General features: G+C 46.1%; 1 protein-coding gene across 1 annotated transcript; it reads right to left on the bottom strand.

Annotated features, from left to right (window-relative positions):
- Positions 1-258: 258 nt before the first annotated feature.
- On the bottom strand, positions 259-20,277 carry srebf2 (sterol regulatory element binding transcription factor 2). The gene is made up of 20 exons (XM_008300413.1): positions 19,948-20,277; positions 13,548-13,939; positions 12,962-13,154; positions 12,671-12,831; positions 12,313-12,465; positions 11,927-12,208; positions 11,695-11,809; positions 11,455-11,606; positions 10,363-10,567; positions 10,050-10,225; positions 9,409-9,658; positions 9,081-9,250; positions 8,823-8,994; positions 8,052-8,169; positions 7,389-7,498; positions 6,038-6,170; positions 5,566-5,737; positions 4,812-4,988; positions 3,175-3,286; positions 259-2,523 (listed from the first exon to the last, which is right to left on the bottom strand). Exons 1-20 carry the CDS (start codon positions 20,036-20,038, stop codon positions 2,306-2,308), a joined length of 3,552 nt encoding a protein of 1,183 aa, XP_008298635.1. The 5' UTR covers positions 20,039-20,277; the 3' UTR covers positions 259-2,305.
- Positions 20,278-21,461: the final 1,184 nt, after the last annotated feature.

Raw genomic sequence — 21,461 nt, 5'->3', positions numbered from 1 at the left:
TCCTCCTGACCTCCCGTCACACCTCATCATGTATCCAGGAGTCTCTGTGTGAAGCGTCTCATTTGAGCCACACAGAGTCTTTGACAGAGAAAACCATTAAACTTCACACCTACATCGTTATCAGATTTACTGGCATTCACACCCGGCCAACTCCCACGTCGAAACGGAACGTGAAATGCAATAATCTGCCTTTTTTTTGTGTCAGTCTCTTCGCTGATACTGTACTTCCCGTATTACACACCCTCAACACAAAGATGGTAGAAGCCAAACACTGTCATGTGTTGTTTTATTAGAAAACATCAAAATGAACACAGAAATTCAGACAATGAAACACCTCAAAAGGGAAAAGACAAAAAAATAAAGTAACATAATTATAATGATAGCAAAAACCCTGCAGCCTGCTGTCTAAGCACTGCTTCCTCCTCTGTGGACTTCCACCAACCAGGAAAGCTAAATCTAAACCGATAGAAGTATTTTCAGTCCTCCTGGACTTGGGTTGACCTGGAAGAACGAGTTCTAGGAAGTTCTAATAGTAGCCTCGTGTCTTTCTCTTGTACTTTAAAATCTGCGAGAAATTTCAGTGTGTGCTATAAACAAACATCCTAAAATGCTGAGCTAAACGTTTAAACGAGGGATTCGCTTATTCAATAAAATATAAAACATGGTTCTAGTCGAGATCCTCCCACCGACGGTCTCGGACCCTAGAGGCTGCTTTGACCGATACAAAACAATAACGATGACAAAACTGCAAAACTGGCCCCTCCCCCGAAAAAAAGCATTTATATTAATATCACGACCATTAAATAAGATAATCAGAGCACAGAAACGGGAATGAAAGAAGTGCTGTGCCGCGTGTGAGTCAACAATTACAAATAAAAAGATTTCACACAGATACTCCATCTGTCCTACACGACCACGTGTGATAAAATTACTTTTTTTATACATAACATCAAGGCCATTTTGCTTGAGAGCTTCACTCATAGGTGAAGACACAACATTCCTCACTTTCATCGCCGTGTTCGGACCATTTTTGCTGAAACGGACCTTAAAGTGAAACGCCGGCAAACATCCTCTGACTCTCCGACACCCGCCTGCATGTGAAAGGCGGCTTTTACCGCCAGACGGAGCAGAAAGGTGGAATAATCTGACTCTTGGATGCTTTCCTGCAGCAGAAACTTGTCATTACAGTGAATTGAAAGCAACCATAACCGCTGTTTTCTGACGCCGCCGTGCAGGGCGACAGCAGGTGTTTGGTGAGATGACAGTGTTTGGCGGAGAATGACTTTAAGGTTGAGAAGTTGACCTCGCTCTCCTGGTCGGAGCGTCCAGACTTTGACTTTACATCTGATTGTTTTCAAGGTGTCTTCTCTCAAACAATAATTAAGAACTTTAATCTACTCCTGCTTATTTGCCTATGTACAACCTATATACAATCACATTGCGAGTTCGAGCGCAAGTCGTTTTTTATGTCATTTATATATGCATCCGCGCGCTTTTTTTATTTTACGGGCGTTTTTTTAAAAAGCTCACCAGCTCAGCCTGCTTCACGCCGTTATTTAGACGCATCCAAACTACTTTTCCTGCTTCGTGTTCAGCAGCCGTCCGTCGTTCTTGCAGACAGCGAGTCAAAAGTGAAGCAGGTCAGCATGATTTTATTAGAATGAATCGAACTTTACGCTTTATCAATTATTCCAAATTCAGGGCGCCCAAGTATCCTATTTTGCTCCACGGTACAACGCTGGCATTGTACGGTATTTGAGGTAGATAAGAGGAGACACTACTCAGCACTGTATGGTTGAAAGCAAGCTAGTCTATCTGTCGGCATCCGAAGCCCTTCATCGATGCTCGCAAATTAAATGAGACGGTTACCGTAGCGCCCACGCCGCCGTGTGCCAATAATGATTGTACAGCTCGGTGTGCTACAGCTAATCAATGCACTGCTGTGTCGCACTAATTCAAACAGCTATTAGAGGAATCGTCCCTTTTCCCTTTGGGGCCTGTTGAACCTGATTTTCCTTGTTGTGTGGTATTGTTTGGAGACGAGGCGGCCGGCCAGCACAGTTCCGCTAGCGACCAGCAGGTGGGGTGATTGTGCTGCAACAACGCAAGTAAGCAACATAAATGTGCAGCACATGTAGGGCTGACAAACGGAGCTATGAGAGTAAATAAAATAAGAGCAGTCTGTGTGAAGGTGTGCATGCGGGAGTTTGAAGCAACGTTTCTGTCCTTTGATCGGTGTGAATAGCCGTCGATTGGAGAATTACACGATGAGTCGCCTCGTCAACATCCCGGCGTGCGCTTGCGCTCAGGAAGCGGCGATGGTGGTGCCCCCGCTGAGGCGCAGCAGGATCTGCTGACAGTCCTGCAGGGACCGGCGGTCTCCCACCCGCTCCAGGGTTCGCTTGGCCTCGGCCAGCAGGCGGGCGCGGTGTCCCGGCGGCGTGAGCAGAGGCATGGGCAGGTGGCGGCAGGCGAGCAGGATGGCGTGAGCCCGCTCCCTCTCACCCAGAACACACTCACCATCTGACGGTTGGAGGAAGAAAAAGGCAGATGAGTGACTCCTGCTTCAGTGTATGTGGGAACTTAGATGTGTGTCTGCGTACTACCGTAATGTCTGGATTATAAGCTGCTACTTTTTTTTACACGCTTTCAACAACGGTGCTGCTAATTTATTTTACGACGGATTTTACGAATTTGTCTCGAGACGAAAGTGACGTTGAGAGTGTGTGACGAAGTAAATCTGAGGCTGTTCAACTCCAACACTGAAGACTTTAGTGGTTTTCAGGAGGAAGATGAAGATAGCGATCAATGACTTTTCCTGGTCGGCTGCTGTAGTTTTTATTTTCTTAACCAGTCGTGCTACAGGAACTGTTCAGAAAAAAGCATTTGTGTATGTTACCGTATTTAATTAAAAGTTTAAAACGTGGACACCTGCAGCTTATAGACAAGTGCAGCTGATATATGTACACATTTGTTTTCTTTTTAAAGTTAGTGGGTGGAGCTTATATTCAGGTGCTCAATAGTCCAGAAATTACAGTATTTCAATTTTTCCATTAAGAGCTAAGAACTACAGCAGTGTCTGATTCTAACCAGGCACTACAGTTGAAGCTCTATTCTGTGTGCCGGTATGAGTCTGTGGTGTGTAATCACTGTGTGAGTTGGAGTCTTGCTCACCGGCTGTGTAGGAGTTGTGCGTCCTGCGTCGGAGGTTGTGCTCCAGCAGCTGGTGAGTCCTTGTGGGACTGGCTCCAGCCATCAGCCTCACTGTGGTCTCATGAAGGAACACCTGAGGGGTGGAAAAAGAAAACAACCTCAATCACTGTCATTACAGAGTATTTAAAAACCCCTGATCCAGACGGCCCGGTGGCTGAACGCTCAGGGTGGACACCACAAGATGCCTTCAGCAGCTGATTAAACTCCCAACCGGCTGGCCCTTTGCTGCCTTTCCTCACATCTCCTCTCTTTCTCTGCTGCAATATCTAATAAATGCAAAACATAACAGCCTAGAAAAACAGAACTCTGATCCTTCACTGAATATTCTGCCTTCAGCGGAGGTTTCTAAGCGAAGCGTCTCACAGTGACTCAGTTAGTGGCCTCGCTACTGAACCTCATAAAACGACACAGAAAAAGAAAAAACGTGTTTCTCCGAGTGGCGCATAAGACAAAACAACAAGTAATGCTGAAGGTTAAAGACCCTCGGGGAGCTGTAACGGCTCCTCCAGTAAATCTGACAAATATAATTGATGGTGTGTTAACTGTGGGGAGATTTCTGCGGCCGCCGACGGTGATTTAGAATCATCACGAACAAGATAAGCGGGTCCCAGGTGATTTACAGGCTTGTTGTGAGTGCAGGGCAAAGTTTTGTTAACCCTCTAAAACAGAAGCAGTTTATGGGTGTTTGTTTTTTCTTTCTGGACTCCAGGCTCATTCCTCACCACAATATAAAGTCCTGCAACTGTGTGGGAGCAGAAGTAGAGCGTCTTCTGTGCTGCTACAACAAAGTTAGAAAGCCATAAAACATAAAAAAGAACAAATTCTACACGGTCAGTAGATTCGCCAATTAACCTCAGCATGTTTCTGGACTGTGGGAGGAAGCCGGAGAACCCGGAGAGGACCCACGCTGCACGGGGAGAACATGGAGACTCCACGCAGGAAGATCCCGGGTGTCCTCACCGGGACGTGAACCGGCGACCTTCTACCTGCGAGCCACCTGCAGCCCCAAATGGTTTATTCTTGCCGAATTTTAAAGTGATTTTGAATAAATGTCATGTCCACAGAACTAGTTCAGGGACTGTTGGAAAGTTAAATATCTGTCCATCCTTCCTTACAGTCTCCACTCTGATAGACAGGTGAAGACATCAGGTCTTTCAAACCCACGAGCACGTTTTGGGATTCATTGAAGCTAGATAAACGTATTTAGGTCTTCTCTTACTTCCATCCTTTCCCATTACACGTCTTGTGAGGGCTTTAAAAATGTTTGCAGCTTTTCAAATTGAAATCATTATAAATTGATGTTTCGGCTGGAAGGTAATCAACCGAAGGTGATTCAGGCGAAGAGCTACGAAATCTGGAGGAGGGAAAAAAAAAAACAAAAAAAACCACACAAAGCAGAAGTGAAAAACGCTTCCTCCTGCAGCTCTCCTCTGTCGCTCTCACCAGACGAGCAGACGCAGGTGCAACCAACACCACCTCAGGAGCTTAGCTCAGTGCAGTAACCTCCACCAGCATCCTTTAGTTGTTTATCGCAGCTACCAGCAGCTAAACTCTGCTGGTTCCTTATGCATCTGAACTTCATCTTGCCATAGCTGTACCTTGTGTTGAGCCTGTCTGTAGCACTGCGTGAGCTTTCTGAGTGCGCTGAGGTCCCTCTGGAAACCGGCCAACTGGGATCCAGGAGCCGGGCCAGGTTCTCCATTAGTGCTGCCTCCCCGCTGCCATAAACTGGTCCTCAAGGTCAGGAGAAGATCACAGACCAGCAGCTCAACCCCCTTGGAAGACAAAGAGAAGCTGTTGGGTACATATAAACATCTGGACGGGTTTACTTGACGCACACAAGAGGTATGATTCAGATGTGACCATCACAACCCACCGCCGCCAACTAACCCCCACTGCTACAGGTGCAGCTTACCCGATGCCACAAACCAACAAGTCAAACTACTACCGACATTCAGCGCTGTTTAATGTCAGGCGTTGGGGTGTGTAGCGGGTGCGTGCAGATCGGGGAGGCCTCTGTACTGCACTGCAGACACATTGCACTCGACTTCAGGATCATGCAATGCAACTACAATGCACCACAGCCACCTCCTGCCACCCACACTGCGCACACACACAGCCCCACGTCAGCCTGTCCTCACAGCATGCAGTGTGTGTGTGTGTGTGTGTGTGTGTGTGTGCGTACATAGTTCAGCCTTCAGCACAGCGACTTCAGGATATGTTGAAATGAAACGTGCACTTTAAGGATTCATGTCTGTACATCCTATACGTGTCCAAGACGGCCGCCTCTAACCTCCACATTAGAGCAGCGCCTGTGTTTGGGGAGCTGGGAACAAACTCTTTGCACTCTACCTTGTTGAGCCAGTTCCCCGACTGTGCGAGTGGCACCGAGATGCTGGAGCGCAGGTAGCTGCTGGCTCTGTCGCAGTGGGACAGGCAGGCCACTGCTCCCTCTCCTTTCAGAGGAGACAGACTCATCTGAACCGCCTTGCAGAGGAGCAGCACAGCCTTGGGCAGAGGGTGGCTGAAACACACAGAGGGACAGCGGGAATGGTCAGGTGATTTTTTTTTCTCCAAACTTTTGATTGACTTGTTTTAGAACTTTGCTTAGCTTGCAGATCCACTGGGTGTAAATCTGCTGTTTGAGCTCATCTATTCCACAAAACAGATCAGCTTGTGCAACAGTTAACAGTTCAGGCCTGCAGCTGTAACATCTAAACAGAATCGGCTCATTGTTCAAGATTCTTATCAAGACTTTCTTTGTTTTTTTATTTCATTAATCACTTGTAGATACTTGTACTGGGAGCTGGTTTATTTCACTTACTCGAGAATGTGCAGAGCTCTTGGCATCCGCTCCGCTTCTGCCAGAAGCGACCTCACTGCGACGTCGTCACCCTGCAGCCAGTGCACGGCCGCCTTCAGCACCAAAGCCCACCAGCGACTCACCGGGTCGCCCACTGGCAGCAGAAAAAAAAAAAAAAGGAAGGAGATAACGGAGGAAATTGTAAGTCTGCCAGTGTAATTTTTCCAACAAAAAGTTAATCCTACAAGCTATCAGGTATCAGCGTGCTTCTGGAGCAAAGCAAATCCATTCAGGTCGGCTGTAATGACTGAGATAGCTCAGCTGGTTAATCCTAACTGCAGAGGAAGTGGCCTTGTTCACAGCTGGCACCAACACGTGTCTCGGGGTGATCTGATCACAAGTGAGCTGCTCTAAACGCAGGTGTGATGCGTTGAGGAGGCGCCGGGATCCAAAGCTGCTGCATCCTTCTACCAGCAGATAGGTGAACGTGTCCCTGATCTACTGAAGGATCTCCTACTGAACAGAAGAAGAATGTACTCCGTCTCCTTCTGTAATAGTTTAACGTTAAACTTCTGTCTGTCTACTGAGATGAGATTTGGGTGATTTGGTCTGCCTGGAACATTTCAAGAAATACTCCTTTCATTTCTACTTCTTGTTCTTGGAGTTCCAGGCAGACTAATGATTTGATGCCTCCTGCCAGTAAGGATAAAATTGCATTTGGTCTCGGTGGGGTGTGGTTCCGCTCAGCGATTGGAGGGGAGGCTGGGCCGATTGGTTCAGGGACCAGTGCCAGACCGAGTTGACTGGCACACCTATAATGCATTGCCTCATCCGTCTCTCTGTCTCCCAGTAGCACGCTGGGATCTGGAGCTGCCACTCTGAGATAAACCACACCAGTTAGAGGACGCCAACCACATGTAGCCTCTCTTGGAAGAGTCTGTTTTGTTCTACAGAGAAACGGAGCGGCAGAAGCCAAACACTACGGCGTGGAGCGCACATCCATCATCTCTGAAGTTACATGTGTGGTTTGTGGCAGTAATAAACCCTGTGTGTGTGTGTGTGTGTGTGTGTGTGTGTATTTGCTGGGGAAAACCTGCAGTAGCTGCTTTGTGCTACAGTCTTTGAAAATGAAAAATGATGTGAATTCATTTGCATACAGAGTGGGGAATTAAAGTCTGATCACGCGTGTTGAGATGAATTCCAATACGAGGTGTGAACTAACGTATTCACAGCAGCTCACTTGTGATTGGACCACTAAAGCGCCGTGCTAATGCCACGACTGAACCGTGACCTTTTGGCCACACAAAACACAGATTATGATTCATGCTTCTTTGTAAACGGGCAGGGTTGCTTCGCTTGGTCCTATTCATACCTGGAATGGTGGTGTGATTGGGTGGAGTTGGGAAAGGAGGCGGAGGGGAAGGAGAGTCCTCTGTACAGCTGTTCAACAGCTGAAGAAACTCCAGGGCGCTGGAAAACTCCCTGAAAGAGTGAGAGCAGAAACAATAAACAGGTGCCTACAGCAGGGCTGAACAATCAATTGATTTAAAGTCAAAACTGAAATTTGAAACCACACAATGAGCTTATCATGAAGGCTGCAATTCAGAATATATAAAGTGTGGCTGTTAAATAATGAGACGAATGCTGTAATCCAGCAGTATTCAATGTGAGCAGAGTGAACCGTTCAGGGGTTGTTTACGGTGTCCAGTGATGCACGTACACGACGAGGTTTAGGTTCCACTGACATCAGCCCAGTCTCAGTATCTAATGGCCACACAACTTACATGTTGCAGCAAATCTGACCCACAGTTTAAACTGTTGTATCAGTGGTTTCACAAATACATGTGATCCTCTATTACATTTTAAATCTATAACACGATTGAAGTGAAGCTTAACTTTTGAAAAAAATGACTGTAAATCAAATGTCGGAGAAATTTAAATGAGACATTTATCCAAAATCGTTTCAGCCTATTTAACACATACAGAGTGAATCCTGAATTCAAACCAGACAGCGCTGCTGCTGTTCCCGCCTTACCCAGAGTCGTTCTTGCGTTTGTCTGCGTCAGAGTCGCCCTGCGGCTGGATGAGGGTGTGAACGGCTCTCTCCAGAAGCTTCCTGCAGAAGCAGCGATGCAGCTGGGCGATGGGGTCAGCTAAGAGGGCATCGAGAGGAAAACAGGCCAATTATAGCACAGTGTTTAGCTGTAAGTGACATAATCCTGTATTATTATTTCCTTTATACCAAGTAAAATGGTTCAAATGGGACTTGGTTGGATTTAAAATGTAAAAGAACAGAAAGAGTCCTGACGAAAACAACAACATTATGCAACAGTTATGTTGAATATATTCATTCAGCAACAGACTCATTCCACCAAAACGCACCACAGAGCACAACAGGAAATAATTCCTGACTGTGGCCATTAAACTCTACAACTCCTCACTCAGACTGTCACACACTCTGGACTTATTTAGCTTCACCTGCCAGCAGTTAACTCATCATCTCTTCTTGAGCTGACACTCAATGTGCAATAACTACTTGCACTTTACCACAGTTGTAAGTCGATTGGTATTTATGACATCGTAAGCTTATATTTTTATTTCCGAGTACAATGTACATTTTTTATATTCTATGCCAACACTTTCTACTTGTGTTTATAATTCTAGGGCACCTTTGTTTGTCTTGTATTAGTTCTGCTGCTTAGTTTGAAGTTTTTGAACGGGAGCAACATAAGCGATTTCCCCTCAGGGATCAATAAATAAAGAACTTCAATACGTAAAGCCTTTCTGATTCTGCCTCGCGACATACCCGGGTCTCTCTGAGAGGTGTACACGCCGTCGCTGCTCTCCGACTTCACCGACCAATCGCAGCTCAGGAAGAACTGCCTGCCCAGCGGAGTGAAGAGCCAGCGCAGACAGTCGGGGATCGGCCTGGTCTCCGATTGGTTCGCTACGCTCTCCGCACAACCCAACAGGTAACCCTGGGAGACAGACACAGTGGAAACGATGCTAGTGATGGAAAGGTTGCGTTTGAGAACAGTGATGATGGACCAGACAGGAGACGTACAGGCAGACAGGAGAGATGGTGGCCCAGCACAGTGCGCAGGGCTGTTGCTGCGGTGACATAAATCTGGGCGAGCTGTGCGGGGGCCATCTTCCCCTGGGCGCTCTCGCTGAGGTTGACAGCACTCAGAGACAGAGACAAAGCCCACAGGCTGCTCCGCTGAGGCAGCTTTCCTGCAGAGACAGAGAGAGCAGATATTGTATCACTAAGCTGAAATCTTCCTGGCATGTCAGAGTGGAAGCAAAACAAATAAAAACTGGTTCTTAATTGAATATGATCGTACAGTCATGTAGCAAACAACATCAGCCCGTTTTCTTTCCTCAACGCTCACCTGTGAGCTGCAATTGGCTCAGCCGGTGGTAAACCAGCGCAGCATCCTTTGCGCTCGTCCTCGCCTCATCCCCCTCGTGCTTTCCTCCAATCTGGTGAACCAGCCAGCCCAGAGGAGTCGGACGATGCAGGCAGTAGCGAATCAAATTCCAAGAGAGCGAGCAGACCAAATCCAGAGAGGTTGAGGGAAGAGCTCTCGTCAAGACAGACAGGCAGGTTTCTAAACTGGCCATCGCTGCCGTGTAATCTCCCTGCAGCAGAGAAGCGGTGAGCTGTTCAGTATTCAGTTCAGACTGTTGTGTGGGGGTCACGACTCAGATATGAAGATGATTTGAGCAAACGCTAAAAATAAAGCCAGGCAGGGAACAGGCGGGCTAAACTGAGACATCAAAACGGTGAGAATCAAAGCAAAACTGTGTGAAGTGGGAAAAAAAAATCAAATCCAGATCTCTGAGCACGTCCCAAATTGGAGAAAATGAGCGTATCCAGGATTTACATCACATGAAACACATCGAGTGTGATCAGTTTTTCTATATTTGGAAACGCTACCTCACTCATTTTTGAATCCCTGAACGCACTAGCGTCCCAAATGGTTCTGTTTTGGATGTGTTTGAGGCCTCCTGATCCCAGAGCGTTACTCACCCTGTTGAGATGCAGATCTGCCTGTTTGCGGTGCCTCCAGAAGGACACAGACTTTGGTGAGTGAAGGGGAGTGACGGGCTCCCACAGGTACAGCACCCTGACGCAGCCCCACACCGCTCCCACCCCACTCAGCACCCACACCATCACCCACGGCAGGAGACACCGCAGCCAAGACGCTGCAGAAGAAATGAAAGCTTTAGAACATTTTACAGCTAAGATTCCTCAAATTCAATTATGACAAATACTCGACAGACTGGACTGTTGTATTTATTCTTTTAAACTTAAGATAAATAGGGAGGTCACGACCGCTCACCAAAGTCCTGCGTGTGACTTGGGAACCAGAAGAGCGTTCTGGTCGGGCCGTGGCCTGTAGACAGGCTGGGGCTCCCTGAGGCCTCCGAGCCCAGCAAAGAGGGCAGAGGGTTTAGGGAGAGGCAGAAGAACGTCAGGGCGCAGAGGAGCAGTCGGGAACGGTCCATCACTCCGACCGAGGAGGGAGAGTCTGGCTCGCTCTTCACCTGAGAGACGACAACAAAGACAGAGAACAGGGTCACAATGATTAATCAGGAGTCCAAAATGTCTCGTATAGAATATAAACTAACTCCTGTGTAAGCTGGTGAAGACCTGAAGAAATGTTGAAGTGAAAGAGAAGAGCTGTCAAAAACTATTTTAGTCGTTTAAGAGACTGACAACTTCGCTGGGATTTAAGCGACACGTTTCAATAATACGAAGCTACACATCAACCACAGTAATAATCAGAGGGAGCCGTTCTTCTCTTACATCGATATACCCGAGCTACATCCTAATCAAGTAGAGAAGCCCCAGTCACCAATAACTGAGGGTGGAATCAGGAGAGCTGCCTGACTAATGAGAACTGGGAAATCACCAGGTTATGATGGATTTTCTGTGGAATATTATAAAAATATATTTGTGCTCCAGTTCTGCAGAAAGTTTAGCAGGAAAAGGGTCAAATGTCAGCAACATTCAATGAAGCCTCGATTTCTTTAATTCCACAAAAAGGACAGAGATATAACAGAGCCATAGGCCTGCTCAGTCTGGACTGGACATCTACAACAAGTCTTACCAAATGTTATATATTAAAAATACCGACCAAGTGGACTTTTATGAAGAACACGTCCTCTTCTATGTTTAATGTGGTCGAGAGAATCCAAACTGTTCTGTTGTTTCATTAGATGCCAGAAAAGGATTTGACCTTTTGTCACTTTTATCATATTTTGGGTTTCTAATACGTCTAAAGGTTCTGTTATTGCAGCTCCCAGAACTATTTAGAAAGATTGGAAAACGCCTAAATGCCCGTATTTGGACCACTTCGTAAATGCAAAGGCTGAGACCACGAGTGTGTGTTGAACAGAAAAACGCTCGTGCATCTTCATGTGTGTGTTACCTGATCATGGTCCAGTAAGGGGCTGCCCGGCTCCGAGTCGACGCAGTAAGGAGAGAACTGGTGAGGGGAACCAGAACCAGAATCTGAGGCTGGAGGCGACATCATCACCACCTCCTGTTTGAGCTCTACGTCTTCAGACAGCACCACTTGCTCTGGGATGGAGATAAAACGCTCGTTGGAATCTCAAGTCGTGGAAAAATTCTGATGTGCATGCAGCTTTAGCTGATGTGAAACCCTTACTGTTCTTCTGGTTGGCCATCTTCAGCGCCAGGTTCTCCTGTCGTAGTTTGTGGTTGGCCTGCTGCAGGTACTTTATGTGGTCGATGGCCTTCCTCAACACGCCCGACTTGTGCATCTGAGAAGAAAGACAGAAAGAATGATGTGTGAGGTTCATGTTTCCATCACAGCCATCAATTCAAAATACTGAAAAACATCACAACCATAATCTTAAAGCTTTTCTTTTCCAGCTCACCTTTGCGTCGCTTCCCATGACCAGATCTCTGAGCTCCATGATTTTGTCATTGATGGAGGACCGATATCGCTTCTCAATGATGTTGTGGGTCGTCCTCCTCTCGCCCTCCTTCACCACGCCTCCCGGCCCGACTCCTCCTGCTGTCATCTGGCTCTGATCCATGGCCGTTCTGGCCCCGTTTGAACAGTGGGAAGAGCCCGGCTGCAGCTGCTTGATCGGCAGCTTGTCTCCTCCTCCCATTACAACAGGGACGGTGGTGAGGATGTTGCTGCTCATCAGCGTCTGGGAACAGAAGATCAATTCACTGCTGCTGCCTTTGTCGAGGCTAAAGTTCTAACTGCTAACAGTCAGACAGTAGCATTAAAGCTTTAACCCACGCTGCATACCGGGACCTGTAGAGCTGTGTTCTGGATGGGCGTGGTCAGGGTGGTGATCCCTGTGGGACTCTGCATGGTGGACAGCACCTGTGTCCCGTCTGGTTTGAGCGTTGTGAGGACCAACGAGTCCGTCTTCAGAATCTGCGGCTGCTGGACCAGAACCTGAGGGAAAGTCAGCCACAAGATTCAGGTAGTGCTGCTTAAAACAATAAGGCACCGAGATCTGTTAGTCTTATTCTCTACAGCTACATGAATGTGTAAATTGTACGGTAAAGATTCTTGAAGCATTAAACTTTTATGAACAGTTTCAGCTCATTGTCAGACGGCGGCAGTGTGATTACTCGCTAACAACACTGAGATCACTCACAGGTACTTGCTGCACCTGCTGTTGCACGGTGTGGACTGTGGTGGGCGCTGTGGAGAGAGTCTGGATGGTTTGACCTGTTGGGGTCAGGACACGCTGGTGCTGAATGGTCACCGGCTGAAGCTGTGGTGATGTCATGATGCTCTGCACCTGTGGCTGGAGGACTGGAGGGATGACAGGACAAACGATGCATTAGTTACAGCTCACAGTCAGAGAGCTTTGTGTGTTTACCGCTGCAACAACATACGACGGTTAAGAAACGATGAATTTATAAATGACACATTCTCTGGTCACCTTGGAATCCAGGAGCAGGGCTCTGATGGCAAATGACGGGGTTCTGGATGAAGCGCGACTGTCCGCCGCTGGAGGCGATCATCACAGTCTGAGCCGCCTGCGTCTGGATGGGCAGGGGCGTCTGGCTGTGGGTCTGAACCAGAGTGTGGACCGGGAAGCTCTGGGTCTGCATGGGAATCCCCTGGGTGTGCATCTGCATTCAAGATAAACATAAACAGGGTTTGATTTCAGAGTTAAGATAAGATAAACTTTATTGATCCCACAGTGGGGAAAGTTCACCGTCACAACAGCTCCAAACAGAATGAAGTGTAAAGTCAGTACAAGAATATTTATTCTTAGTATAAATGGCACAATAATGCAAAGTAAATGCACAATTTTTCTCCTTAATGGACAATTAAATTTCATTTCGAGGCCCCTTGCAAACACATTAATATTAAAAAGTGCATCACTATCCCACCACTGCAGCACCAGTTTTAGATTCATGTAGTGACCCTTAACTTTAACAACTGAACTCTGAGTATAGTTTTCAATGAATGAGTGTCAAACACAGTTCTTGTTTGTGAATCTGGTGTCATCCGGTCGGTACCTGGATGGTGGGCTGGGCCGTCTGCTGGGGCTGTGGCTGGATGGGTTGGACCACCTGAGGCCGTGGCTGAAGCAGAGGAGGGCTGCGGGTCACCTGCTGCTGCACTGAGGGGACGGCGGCGGCGACGGGGGAGGGTGTCTGCACGGGAGTCAGGGGAGGAGTAAGGGGCACAGACTGGGGGGACAGGGTCTGGGAGGGGGCCAGGCCGACGCTGGGGCTCTGGTAGGCGACAGCCATGGGGGTCTGGGGAGTCTGCGGTGTTTGAGGGGTTTGCATGGCGGGTTGTTGGACCGGGTTGGTGCCGCCGCTCTGCAGAGAGCCGGCTGTGTTCATCTGGTCCTCAAACAGATCCGGGAAGTCCCCCACCTGGTTGCTGACAAACTGCAGCATCTCTGAGGAGACGAAGAAACAAGAAGAACGTTGAAGCAAGTCTGGATTTGATTAAATGTGACGAAGAAAGGAAAACTTTTGGACAGTCTGCCGCTAAATAAAGTTCATGTTTCAACATCACAGCAGCTCCACAACTTCTTAAATATCAAGATACGCATTTTTACTTTAAAAACAAGAAAATCGTGTCCCTTCAGGCAGAGTGTGGATCATGAGGTGACACCTATAAACATAAATGAATGACTGATTAGGATTAATTAGTTTGCCTTTAAGCTGAGCCCTGACAGACACTGTATTATATTCTGTTTTTCCAGGTGTCCTCTTCTATAGAAGCCCAATACGGAGGGGTAAGGTTGCTTCACTTTAGGTCTGGCCAAGATGTGTGAATACAGTTTATTGCTGGCAGATAAGACAAGAAACTCCACGCGAATTTCAAGGCCTGACCTTGGAACGGCCCATCTAGACGGGCTACTGTTGTGGCCATAAATCAGTAAAAAGCAGCCTTCAAACAGATAGCCTTGAAGAGAAAGGTTTGGTAACATTACTGATTGCCTCAAAACAGAGTGGCAGAAGTAAAAAAGCGCTTTGATTAAAAAAATCTGGCAGCTCGGACGGACAGATGGACAGATGCCTACGTTGTGATGAAAAAATATGAGCTGTCATCTTGCTGCTGAACACCAGCGTTATATGCACAGCTCCACCTAATAACTGGTCCTTACATACAGAGGATGCACATGAGGGTCGATCAAAAGGTTCTGATACAACAGTCGCAGCACTCAGAGTGTTTGTGATTTCTCCAAACTGGAGCAGAGAGCAAACATCTCATTCTGCATCGTTCATCAGCCAGGATGAGTCTGCCTTCATGTGGATGATGGTCATAGAGGCGGGTCTGCAGCTACACCTGAGAGGACAGTGAGCCGTTTTCCCAGTTTCCAAAACCACAAAACAATCACGCAGCGCAAATGACCTGAACTGTGGCGCGATGCCGTGCGGCTGCTCCAACGGGAACACGATCGCTGCTCTCCATCCACCCTGATTTCTAGATTTTGCTCCCTTCCTCTTCCCCAAAATGAAATGCAAGTTGAAGAGTTTAGGAGGTTCAGCGAAGACGGCAGCTGACATGTTTACAAAGCGAGCCTTCCAGGAGCATCAGAGCATTAGCAGCACTTCTCATCTCTACCACCGACGAAGGAAAACACTTCAACAGAGACGACAGCCAGATTTAAATAAGAAACAGGTTCATCGTTTTGTGAGCAGAGTTGTTTTGCTGAGTTTATTTTCTTCACAGTTATAAGTCGGCAAAAGGACTCCGAGTCTGTGCGGTCCATCACCGGGGAAACAACGTCATTCGTGATCCTTCAGGTCTTTGGAAAGACTTTGACAACAGGTTTACAGAGGTCGTGTAGTCGAAGTGTCCCTGATAGATCTGTTACTGATAGCGTCTGAGCTGTCAGGGTCAACGGAGTAACAAAGCCTGTAGCCTTGAACTTAGTCCTATTGTTAGACAGTAACACAGAGAGCATTTATCAGCTGAGTGACATCAAATCACCCCCACTGGTGAGACTTTCACTGCTCCAGATGTTTTCAGATCCCTCCATGTTCTTCACATTTTGGTACGTTTCAGACTCCGAAAGCAGATGCAGTTATTTTCACCTCCATACAATACACGTTGGTTGTTGGAGTATGTTGTCCATTTATTCAAAATGAAATATCAGATTTTTCTACATCCATCTTTCCCAGCCTCTGTCCACAGCATGACGCTGCCGCCGCCGTGTTTGACTATAGGGACGATATTAATGAGGTGATGCTCAGCGCCTGGTTTCTCACACACACACACACACACACTGTGGGGAACTGTGGTCAAATAATTCCATCTTAGTTTTAACAGATCAGAGGATTCTGCTTCTGGGCTGAGAGCCGTTCAGGCGCCTTCTCTCCCTGCAGGCTTGTTTGTGCCTTTTAGTGAGGAGCAGCTTCTTTCTGGACACTTTTCCACAGCGATGGAGAGCCGCCCTGATGCTCTCACCTCCACAAAGTAACTCTCACTCGTGGTGACCAATTTAGTCTCAGGCTGACCGAGGCCCTTCTTTCCTAATTGCTCAGTCCAGCTAGGCGGCCAGATGGCTGGCGTTTCTAGACTTCCTCCATCTGAGAATGACGGAGGCTACTCCGTGCTCTTAGGCGCTTTCAAAGCCGTGGAAACCTTTCAGTGTCCTTCCCCTGATGTGAGCTCAGATACGAACCTGCCTCAGAGATCTACAAACAATTCTCTTCAGTTCAGTCTGAGATATCATACAGACGGGTGTGTGTGCTTTTCTTAATTACGCCAGATGAATTCAGTTACAGGCAACCAAACTGTAGAAGCATCACTGATGTCAGCATGATGCAGCAAAGCAAGTCACTAAAAAATAAAAAAAAAGTGTCTAAATATTTATGTAAATGGAATATTTCTGTGTTTTATTGTTGATAAATGAAACACCTGCGTTTAGATTCATGACATCATGAATTGAATTGACTATAAAACATAACAAGTCAACAGCGATCTTTCCTCGCTGCACACGTAAAACGTTTTCAGGTCACTACTTTGTGGCATCAAAATGACTGAGAGCAGTCGCTGAGCGTTCATTAGAGGTTTAGTCGCCCTCAGGTGCAAACACTGCTGCTTGGTAACACAACATGATGATAACTAGTCCACACAAACACCATCACAGGGACAAATGAAGGAAAACATACTTCTGTCATCTTTTATCTACTTCTCTAGCATCTTTAAACGTTTAACATTTCAGACTATTGCAATGAAGCTAATGCTTTCTTTTTGTGTGGCTTCTCAAATGTTTTGCAATATTTTTACCACATGTTCTACGTGCAGGACGTATTTTTCAGTAACTGTGACACGAAACCTCAAAACAGCTGCAACACAAAATGACTCTGATACAACAATAGAGGCGAAAGCTGAGTTTGGACAGAAGTAAAACATTTCAACACTTACAGTTCTTATCTTCTCACAACAAGAAGCCGACATCCTGTCAGCTCCGTCTGTTATTACAGTTCAACATTGTCTAATCGATAAAGCAATAAATGTGTTATCTTTAAGCAAGGAAAGCCAACATCCCATCAGCTCGAACGATCATTAAAATAAAGATGTTATCTGCATGTTACTTTATTTTTCTTTATTAAAATTAAAGGGCTATAAAAGCGACTAGAAAAAAACCAACAACTGGGAAGAGAAGGACGATATTTCCTTGGATTGAGTATTTTAAATAAGCAGCCCTGCAGGAACCAGAGCTGAACCATGTGGGGACGATATGTTGCAGATCTTTGATTCACAATAATGTTTTAGTTCAACATTAAACATTCACTTAGTAATAGATTTAAAACATGTGAATAATGATTAGCCAAGAGAAAGCGAGCCTGAATTTGCAGAATTGCTGACGACGGTTTAAACTGTGGGTCAGACGCGCAGCAAAATGCACCAGACGTGGCTATTAAATAAATACCACGACCGGGCAAACGCCACCACAAACCGCAGCCTGCACGCCTGACCGCGCAGCACACGCTGATCAATGGGCTTTAAAACTCCAATCTGCTTGAATTAAACAAACATGAAACGCAGCATTAGTGTCATCATTTAGCAGCGACACCTCGCTCATCCTAAATTGCAGCTTTTGCGTTAGTTTCACGTTGCCATTTTGATTTGACATTGACTCATTGTTCAGCCCTAATTGGAGCATTAATTGGCCTTTCTGATGGGGAGCTGTAACCTGCCTGTGGGTAGGCTGACACGCCGGATCGTGCACTTGTACGCCGCCACAGGGGGCAGACTGTTAGTGGCAGGCAGGACAAAGCCTCCCTGAGCCCCCAAAGCTTCAGACAAGCGAACACAAAGGGTAAATCCATCAAAGGGGGACAGTTTCCTCGGCTGGTGAGAGCAAAGAAAATAGCTTATATAACAAGATCTGCAGTTGCTAAGCGAGTAATTGAGAGAGAAAGAATGTTCCAGATGAATATGTGGTCAACTGCGTGAGATGTGGCTTCACACGCACAGACATTCATGTGGCGAGTCTGCAGAACAACGATGAAACATAGTTTGATCTTAAATAAATATACTGAAAGCAGAAACCCTGAATCTCTAACAAACTGTTGGGGGGAGATAAGCAGCAAAAATATCTGTAAACAAACACGGTTTTGCAGTTGGAAGCTCAGACTGAGTGCAGCAGAAATCAGCCTGTGGATTCATCAGTCAAACCTCGGCTGTCATTTCTCTTTCACACAAACTGTACAGGCCCCTCTTTTGACACAATGATTAAGTGGGATTACATAACCATGGCCGGGGGCGTGCAGTCTGCTCGTTCCGTCTAAAGACCCTGTTTGAGAGGAGAATGAACACCTGAGGCCAAAGACAGGTGGAGTTTCAGAGAGGTGTCGTGCCATGTTGGCCTTCATTGTTTCAGTTGGATCTTGGTGAGTGCGCGACTAACCGCCATGACAGGCAGACAAAAAGAGGAGTAATGTCCTAAAACCTGATTTCATCTGACATACCACACACACACACACACACACAGACACACACAGACACACACACAGACACACACACCAGTCCATCAATCCGGTCTGGTGACTTAGCATTCAGTAAAATTCCACCCTAATGGAAATCTGGTGACTCTGCGCTGGCCAGTGTTACACCAAAAGCCCCATCCTTTCACCGCGTGCCAAAGGGTGAAACTTGTTTTGATAGAAGGGAGACCGGATCAAGGATGCTGTTTGTTCGCTGGGCCTGAGCCTGGATCCGTTCAGAGATGTTGTCCCACAAACATTGCTCAATTATTTCTGCAGACTAAGTTTGGAAGATAAAAAAAGGGCTTCAAGTATTAATTATCTGTTGATTATTCTCTTGACTGGTCGATTAGTTGTTTTGGCTGTAAAATATATCGACCGGGGTTTCAAGATGACATCATCAAACATGTGGTTTTGTCCACAACCCAAATAGAAACCAGAAGTTGCTGTTTACCGTCACAGAGGAGGAGAGAAACCAGAAAATATTCACATCTAAGAAGCTCCAATCGTAGCATTTCTACTTTGTTTTCTTAAAAACTGACAGAAGCCAATTAATTAATTAGAAATATAGCTGACACCTAATGAAGCTCTACTCTAAAAAAGATGCTGAGATAAGAAAAAAGCTCCCGTCTTTCATCCACAAAAGCTAACTTTAAATAAAAACCACAGAGAATTGTTTCCAGACTGCTTTTCTAATAACTCAGTGATAACACAGTCATCAAGTGACACCTCTCACTGAAACCCACCTCCGCTGCAAACAGCATCACGTAATTACTGTCAACCTGGAGCCCAGCTTTCATAGACACACAGGAAACTTAAAGGTGAAATTAAGCCCAACGTGTTATTTCACTCTGCAAATAAAGTTCAGGCCCGATGGACGATTTGACACGACAGCTTTCCACAGGTGGGAAGTTCATGTTGATGATTACATTTTGTGAGGAATAAATGCAGCTAAACTCAGAATCATTATAGGAATCTTTTTTTTTTTGGCACAGGTATGAACACAGGAAGAATGTGAGCTGATGATTAGTGAATAATGGTAAACACTAACGAGTAGGACATTTAAATTATTAGATTTTAAAATTATTGCAAGTAAAAAAAAAAGTAAATTTTACAAGTCAAATAGGAAACAAGTGCTGCAAATAAAATCTATTATAAATTAATTTAAAAAAAATATTTCCAATAACATTTAAATGATGATCAGTTAATCTAAGTGTACACACACTACACACCACAGTGCAGTCTGTAGCTCAGTAAATAATAACTAAATTAGTTTAAATATCATCCCCTGACACAACAGGACCTTTAGGTTTAACATGTTATCCGTTTATTTTAACTTTGAATCCCGACCAGCTCCACATAAACCCTCCAGAGACACACGGAGCAGCTCAGGCTGAGCAGAACCGGGCCAGCACCTACAAAACAACGACCCAGTCAGCAGGGACACACAGCTGCTCACCGTCGATGTCTCCCAGAGTGAATTCGTCCCCTAACTCCGCCAGAGACTGGTCCATGGTGTCCATGGAGGAGATGTATTCTCCGCTGTCCATCCTGTCCGTCGGCGGCTCGCCTTCCCGGCTGTCACCGGAGGCTCGACGACAACAGGCTCTTCCGAGGTGTCCGGCAACGCCTCCGGCACACTCACCTCACCGCGAAACGTGTCGCGCAACCAAAACAACCGTAAAACAACACGAGAGCCTCCGGAGAGGCAGCCTTTACGCCGATAAACTCATTCACACCGATTTATGTTGGACGCGACGCCATCTTGTTTTACGCTCATTACGTCATTCACAAACAGACTCTGTGGCCCACGGAGGGATCCCATTGGCTGGCGGCTCGCCGTTCTTGTCATGAGACCAGCCGCCGTCGTCCAATGAGAGGCCCGTATTTGCTGTGGTCTGATAGTACGTCAAGCATCAGAAGCTTGTGTGTCATTTGAATAAACCGCGCCCCCTGTCTTCACGGGAGGAAGTCAACCTCATCGGACCGATATAGCAGCTCGGAGGCAGCGGACACAAGGAGCGAGTCACATCAAGTCCACGCTGCAGACACGTCCACTCAGATCATTTGCATTTTAATGCTCTTATGCAACGCTGCTGTGGATGTTTTCCTCCGAGCATGTGAAATAAAACATCATAAAATTATAAATGACAGTTTTTACTTTCCAATAGATGTTCACCAGCACACGTCCTTCATTTAATACAGAAACAAATAAATAGTAAAATAGTTTTAATGAAGAAATTAAAATCTAAATAAGGTTGAATTACTCGTGTATGTTGTGTTTTTAAGCTCTGTGGTAGAGTGGGTTTAAAACAGGATTACAAAAACATTCATACTCCAAAACAAACATGCTTGTCCACATTGCAGACACTTTGGTACAAATAGCATGCATTTTAATACGCTTATGCAACGCTGCTGGCAACGTGGTGTCAACGCTCCATCTGGGTGGAGGATATATGGCTTCTACTGTTCTGACTGTTAGACCAGTTAATGACAAAGGCTGTGCTTTAATCAGGTTTAGTGTTTAACAAGATTTTAAGAACATTTAATATTTATTCTCTGTATCAGGACACAACTGGAATAAGCAGGAAGTGTGTACACAGAGGCAAATATATCAGGAAAAAACAGATTGTTTCAGGCTGAAGCTGCACGACAAACATGAGCTCATCTCTTTTAGGTGGACAATACAATAATGTCTGCACTCATCCACTGTTTCATTCAAGACGTGTTAAAAGTTGTTTTGGACGCCTTTTGTTGTGAGTTTATGATGTTGACTAAGGTTCAGGTCCAGGGCTACCCATCAACCAGTCCCAGTAACCGGACAAGTCAACCAATTTAACACATCCAGCACTTTGTGTCATTCTCTCAACCCCACCGTCCTCTCATCCATTCATCCCTTCTCTCCTTCTTCTTTCCATTTTTCAGCACAGCAGAGTCGGGTCTCCTTCTTCCAAGTCTCCAACGTCACAACAT

This window comes from Stegastes partitus, unplaced genomic scaffold, assembly GCF_000690725.1.
Source record: "Stegastes partitus isolate 25-593 unplaced genomic scaffold, Stegastes_partitus-1.0.2 Scaffold1537, whole genome shotgun sequence".
Classification (NCBI taxonomy): domain Eukaryota; kingdom Metazoa; phylum Chordata; class Actinopteri; family Pomacentridae; genus Stegastes; species Stegastes partitus.
The sequence above is the reverse complement of the archived record's forward strand: the minus strand, read 5'-3'. Positions and strand labels throughout refer to the sequence as shown.